At 46.8% G+C, this 6,658-nt stretch overlaps 1 protein-coding gene across 1 annotated transcript in view; it reads right to left on the bottom strand.

The window, feature by feature from the left end:
- Window positions 1-5,806, bottom strand: part of CMTR1 (cap methyltransferase 1) — a 47,907-nt gene extending 42,101 nt beyond the window's left edge. Inside the window, exons 1-2 of the mRNA XM_012646630.1 lie at window positions 5,641-5,806; window positions 3,488-3,626 (exon numbers count right to left, since the gene is read on the bottom strand). Coding sequence (XP_012502084.1) covers window positions 3,488-3,620 — 133 coding nt within the window. The 5' untranslated portion in view covers window positions 3,621-3,626; window positions 5,641-5,806. The remainder of the gene's footprint in view (window positions 1-3,487; window positions 3,627-5,640) is intronic.
- Window positions 5,807-6,658: the final 852 nt, after the last annotated feature.

The raw sequence follows: 6,658 nt of genomic DNA, 5'->3' as shown, positions 1-6,658 counted from the left end.
AAAAAAAAAAAAAGACAGTGAAACACATGAGGAGAGGTGGCTCCAACCATTAATGGCCAAGGTGAGCAGCACACAGATACAGAAGAATAAATTATTAACTTTAATAAAAATCACATCCTGCCTACCAATTGCTATGGAATATACTCATTCCTGTTTAAAGACTCAATTTCTCCTTCATGCTAGACAAATGGTACCTCGTTAGAGCAATTTAAACAGATACCGATAAAGGAAGCTTTTGATTAAGGTCATGAATCTGGGCTGACAGGAAAGCGATGGTGTTTCAGGGCAAATAGCCTATTTAGGAAAGAATTAAATCTGGTGGAGGGAAGGAGCTTTTAATGTGGTACTGATGAAGGAAACCAGCAACTTCCAAAGCAACTGGCTGCAGGAGGGCCAGGAGCCCACACTAGATGCACAGTTAAGGAGAAAAGGGTATTTTCTTGGGGTCTAGATCACAGTTGCCCTGTGAGAAACAACCAAAAAGAACAAAATGGCCTCTCCTCGTGTGCCTCTCCTTACTTCAAAAGGCTGTTATTTGACAGCAAATTTCCAAGAGTTTATTTACACTGGAAAATGCCTTCAAACTCCTTTTAAAGTACTCAAAAGAACACCTGATGTAACAGTGGCCATGACAACAACACCACTTTTCTTCTTTATTCTGGCCAGATCTTAGTCTCTGACCTGGCAATGCAGCTACCTTGTGAATAATATAAAATTAACAAACTGATTAATAAAATACATCTATTCGTGATGTCATCACATTGATCTGGCAGAAAGAAAAAACAAGGTCCAGACAGACAGAAATGTAAGTACTTTCTTGTTTTTCTAATTGACCTCCCTAAAGAGCATTTTTCAAACATCTACTTGAACAGTATGTTCAAGTAGAAATGGTTGGAGCAAATGGAAACACCCCAGCTTTAGTGCAATGACTTGAATAGGAAACTGGCATATACATTTCAGGGGACGTGTAGACAATAAACTACCAGGGCACAATGTCCAGGGGACACCTAAGAGGAGTCGATACAAAACATAGATGATATAAATGCTAAGTTCTTAATGAAATGATTTGCAGACTGAAGGAGAGATAGGCAAAATGAGAGATGTGAAGCATTTTAAGCTTCTTGGAAAAGATACTATTATTGCCTTTCATCAATTTTATTCAGTAAATATTTACTGAGCATTCACTCAATGGGGGTTGGAGGGACAGAGAGTAGTCTTGCTAATGAAAACACCACACACTAGCCCTCAGTTTGTGTGTCATTGTGCAGCTGTCCCTTCTTACAATAACTTAACCTGGGGAAATCTAGAAATGTTGGTCTCCCTCTGCCTCCTGCCTCATTTTCTGCAAATGAAAGGGACGAAGTGGCCTATTGCCAGACACATACAAAGGACTGGCCACCTCTGGATTTCCATTCTGTACACACAACAGCAACAATCAATTCTGACTGAGTCATACAGTGCTGCTTCCAACCTTTTAACAAAGGTTAAAGCTATTTGGTAAAATTAAAGGGAATATGTGTGTATGTATATTGGGGGGAAGGGGTAATCTCAATTCACAGTCATTTTTTTTTTTTAATCTTTTATTTTTTTGTAGAGACAAGGTCTCGCTGTGCTGTCCAAGCTGGTCTTGAACTCCTGGCCTCAAGTGACCCTCCCGCCTCAGTCTCCCAAAGTGCTGCGATTACAGGTGTGAGCCACCACACCCAGAGGCACAGTCACATTTTTAAAAGCTTGAAATGTAAATCAGACTAGTTTCTTTGAAGGACCCTTAACCTTATACATTCACCTTCTCTTACCTGGGTGTTGTCCTCTCCTTACTTCAAAGAGATGTTACTTAAGGACAAATATTCCCCAAGATCTACTTATAACCAGATATCTCTGCCACTACCTGAGCATCATTTTCCCCCAGACGTGCTCTCCCTTTTCCCCTTGCAGGCCATCTCCCCTAAGACCCCTTCCCAAAGAGACTCTATCTTCACCAAGCTGCTCAAATCCCAGTGAGAAGCAAAATCCCCTCTCCTCGATAGTCTCTAGAACCAATGTGCCCAATATGTTTTTGCCATCCCACTTAGGAACCTCAATTACACATAGCCTTTCTCACCTACCCTGGCATCCACCATGACTTAAAGGCATGCACACGTCCACACACAAAGCTATAGGAGAGTCTCTAATCCAGCCTGGAGCACAGCCACACCACATGCTCCATTGGCTGCACCACCTGTCAAGCTTCTCTCTGGACCAGCTTCTCCACAGCAGCTGACGAGTAACTGCCCTTCAATTAGTCTACCACTTGTGAATAAACTGTATTTCCTATCACCCTCAAAGGATGCTTCACACCCTTTCAGTCACCAATCTGTTACCAAATTTCATTCCAGTTTACCAGTGATCCAACAGAGGATCCAAAATGCAAGCCTGCTGGTGTATTAGGTTGAATATAGTGTTCCCCCCAAAAATCATGTCCACCCAGAGCATGTGAATGATCTTATTTGGAAACAGGGTCTCTGCAGATGTAATTAAATTAAGACGAGGTAACATTAGATAGGGGTGGGCTTTAATCCGATGACTGATGTCCTTACAAAAAGAGGGAAATTTGGACACAGACATACAAAGAGAAAAGGTGTAAGAAGAGAATGGAGTTAATGCTGCCACAAGCCAAGGAACACCAGGGATTGCCAGGAACCACCAAAAGTTATGAGAGGTAAGGAAGCCAAGTGCTGTCAAAGGGAGCATGGCCCCGCTGACACTTCGACTTTGTACTTCCAGCCTCCAGAACCGTGAGAGAATTTCTGTTGTTTTGAGCCACCCAATTTGTGGTAATTTGTTACAGCAGCCCTAGGAAACTAATACAGCTGGCAAGTCAAGGTAAACGCAAATGGAGCTGCTAATTGCTTGGTGCTTGATGCAAGCTCCCAGACACTTTACAGTTTCTCAGAAAGCATCTGTGGAAACTGTGAGTAACCCTAAAAAATAGGCAAAGCAAAATGCTAGTTTCAACTAGATCAGTGAAATCCTTTGGGCTTAACGTAAACAGTGAACAGAACAATGAGCCAATACAGCTGGGTGTTTCTGAAAGAAGGTATTGAGAAAACACCATGCAAAATCCTGAGGACAATTAGGCCTGATTGCTGTAGCAAAGAGCCCCTCCCTCACTTACAAAACGGCCCCAGGACCTTAATACTTATTAAGAGCCAAGAAAACGCAATGCTCACCACTACTTCTAACTGGTTTAAGGCAGCAAAAGAGTCCCACCTACTGAAGGACCACCAAGAGAAGGCACTTCTGGAAAAATTCCAATTTTATATTTAAAACAAGTTTCCACTCTCTTAGTAGGATTATGGCAGAAGAGAAGAGAGTCCATGGCCAACATCTCTCTGTAAAATATGCTTGTTTCCCCCAAGGGGAAGTGAACTGTATTCTGTTCAATCCAGGCACCAGCGATTCAAATAACCAGACAGCCAGTGGCCTCAGACCACACAGGCAAGCATACCTTTTGCTCCATGATTAACAGAGGAGGGAGGTTCATCGTCAGACGTGGAGCTGAGGTTCAGGCCAAGCTCTGCAACTCTTTTTTTCTGTTTCTTGATGGGGGCAGTGCACTCTGGGTCTGTTCTCCTCCTCATTGTTAACTGCAACCATAAATCCAGACAGTCAGCTGCCCTTGGGTCAGAGCCACTGTGATCAGAGTAGGAATTCCAAAGTATAAATCATCAATGAGATGAGATTTGGCAACTCTACACATCTTTCAGTGCCAGCACTTGAATAGCCTCTTGCTCAGAATGAGGTCTAGGAAGGATGCTAGCCAAGCTCTGGTTTTCAATAATAGCTGTTAGTTTTACTGGAAAATATGGTGCTCACAGACCCAGAGGCCTCTGGGCCATTGGTGACACATACCAAAAAGTCACAGATCAACCCCACAAGCCACAGGGGGAAAATGGCCTTGGGTACTTGTTATTCTATATTCTTGATCCAACACTGGCCCTGCACGGCAGTTCACACTGGAAATGAATTTAAAAACCTAATAAATAGCAACCAATAGGTGAAGGGACCATCCCAGAATGATTGTTCTATCATCATTATTATTTTACCAAAACAATTAAGAGATTATATGATAAATCCTAGGTTTTGGTTTACTTCATGATGTCTGAAAATATGAAAGAATTGTGAAAGTTTTTAAGCAGGAGTAAGGAATAAAACCAGTGGTTGGCCTAGAACTGAGGAAAAAGAAGAGTGGGAAAACTGTTGGGACTGGAGGTAGCTATATCACAGAACTAAGGTACAAAAATAGTAATTTTAACAATTGGAAACCACCTCCACAAAAAAGAATGGAAACAGGCAGGCCCCATGCCACCATCACACATGCCCATGGTAGGTACATGAGAGGTAAGCATGAGACAAAAATCAGATGGAATGAAGTGATTATGAGACCCTGAAGTCTTAAGGAACGATCAAGTTAAAGAGCAAGAAAGAGTGGCGAATACACTGTGGCTTACACGCAACTGACTGGCTATAGAGAACTCAGAAAAAAGAAAGGACTCAAAACAGGGTGGGTGACCAGCTGGGCTGCAAACCTCGAGGAAGGGGAGGTGCAAGGGTACAAGAGCAGCATTATAGTATGGGTCACAGTAGCCACGGCAGAAAAGCAACGAAATCCAAAGGTGCCACCAATCTCCCTAACCTCACAAAACCCTGGATCACACGTTTCGGTACTCTCCAGCTCAAGGGTGAGCCAGTCAACACAATGCATAGTTGCATCCTTCCTAAGGAGGCAGCTTCTTACTAGGCAGTGAGGGGCTAACCTGGGAATTAGGGAGAACAGGAGACACTGAGAAAACAGAAAGGAAGATCAGGCTGAGCCACATTTCACTTTAAACCATAGTCTTAAATTTGCCCCAAAAGGCCCACAGGTGAGCCCATCACAGAGCCTGCTTCTAGCCACAGCAAACGGAAAAAAGGCTCCTCTGATTCCTAAGCGACTATGATGGAGATTGGAAGTACATGAAACTCAATGCGGACTGTGTTGGGCTGGGGTGGGTGCAAGATAAAGGACGGAAATAGTTATATGAAAGGCAGCAGATGCTCAAGCTCCTCTCCAAGCCACATCACCTTAGATTTGGGCCTTCCAAATCACCCAATGCAACCCTCCTCCCATTTTCCACTGGAAAAGGTTGAGGCCTGGGAGGAAAAGGCGGCACAGCTGACCAGGGCCCAGCTCAAGTGGCCTACACACGCCAGAAGAACGTGGTCCGGCAGAGTACTTCTGAGTGGAAGGCAGGAGACCTTGTCTACCTGCTGCTGCCCCACAGAAGGGGTTCAAATCTGCGGTCTTCCCTCCCTGGGCCTCGGTTTCGCACTGCCACCTATCTTCGCAGGGGAAGAGGTGAGCTCCCCTCTCCCCGGGCAGTCTCTTCATTTGAAGATAACGTGAGTATGTGAATGTATGCGCAGACACGCATGTCAGCGGCAGCTCTGGCTCCAGGGAGCTGGCGTGGGGGTGGCGAGACAGGAGGGGAGACGGCAGGGGCCAGGAGGCGGAAGAGTCACGGCCGCGGGTGGAGGGCCGAGGCGGCGGTGGAGGGGAGAGGGATGCGGAGCCCGCGCGCCCGCCCGCTCGCTCCCCCCGGGCCGCGCGTCGGCACTCACGCTGAGGGGAGAAGGCGAGCTGCCAGGGAGCGGAGAGGGGGCGTCAGGCCGACGCTGTCGCCGCCGCTGCCGGGCCTGGCCCTGCAGCTGCCAGACCCGCCGCCCTCTCCCTCAGTTTCGTTTTCCCACAAGCAAGTCCGGGTCCGCCCGCCGCGCCGTCGCGCTCAGGTCCCGCTCTGCGGGCTGCGCGGTCTGATGACGTCATCGGGCAACCACCACCACCCTCCCACACACACCCCAAGCCCCTCCCCCTCTCGGCCCGCTCCGGGCCCTGGGAAAGGCCGCTCAGGTCCTGGCCCGCCCCACCCTCAGCCTGGAGCCAGGGCGCCTGCGCGGAAGAGTCGCCCGGGAAAGGATGCAAGAGCGAAAGTAACCTCCTGTCTCCTCTTGCGGCTCTGGGGAAGGGAAGCCGAAATAAATTAAAAGTGCCAGGTGCCCTCGCACTACTTCATTTTACTTAATCTAATCACAGTCTTCAGTTTGCAGATTAAGAACGAGTCCAGAGAGGTAGACTGTTGAGGTAAACGGGTCGAGGGCAGGAGCCCAGTGTTCTTGTTCACCGCTGTGTCCCCAACATCCAGCATACAGGCCACGCTCAAGAGATGAGGAGCGAAGGACGGAGGAAAGAAGGAATGCCGCCTGTATAGCCTCTTACCATATGGACACAGACGGCCCTCCATCTCAAACCCCTCTTCGATTTTCACACCGATATGGCCAAAAGTCTGTTAGACGTCCTCACTCTGTCATAAATTCAAATTTTATGAATCAAATTTTATAGCTTCAAATTCAAATCCCATAATTCAAAGTTTGCCCTACGTTCTTCTCCCATAAGCCCAATCTTTTTCCCAGTGAATGGACTGCCATCCATCCTGTTGTTCCAACCAGAGATCTGAAGAGTCTCCGTCTTCCTCATTCCCCAGAGCCCCTAATACTCTCAGTTGAGTTTACCTCCTAGTTGTCTCTCAAATCTCTCCGTTCACCTCCACCTTCATTGCCACAGCTCAGCCAGGCGCTCGCC

Source organism: Propithecus coquereli, unplaced genomic scaffold (genome assembly GCF_000956105.1).
Source record: "Propithecus coquereli isolate 6110/MARCELLA unplaced genomic scaffold, Pcoq_1.0 Scaffold248, whole genome shotgun sequence".
NCBI lineage: Eukaryota > Metazoa > Chordata > Mammalia > Primates > Indriidae > Propithecus > Propithecus coquereli.
This window is presented reverse-complemented; position numbering and strand designations above follow the sequence as displayed.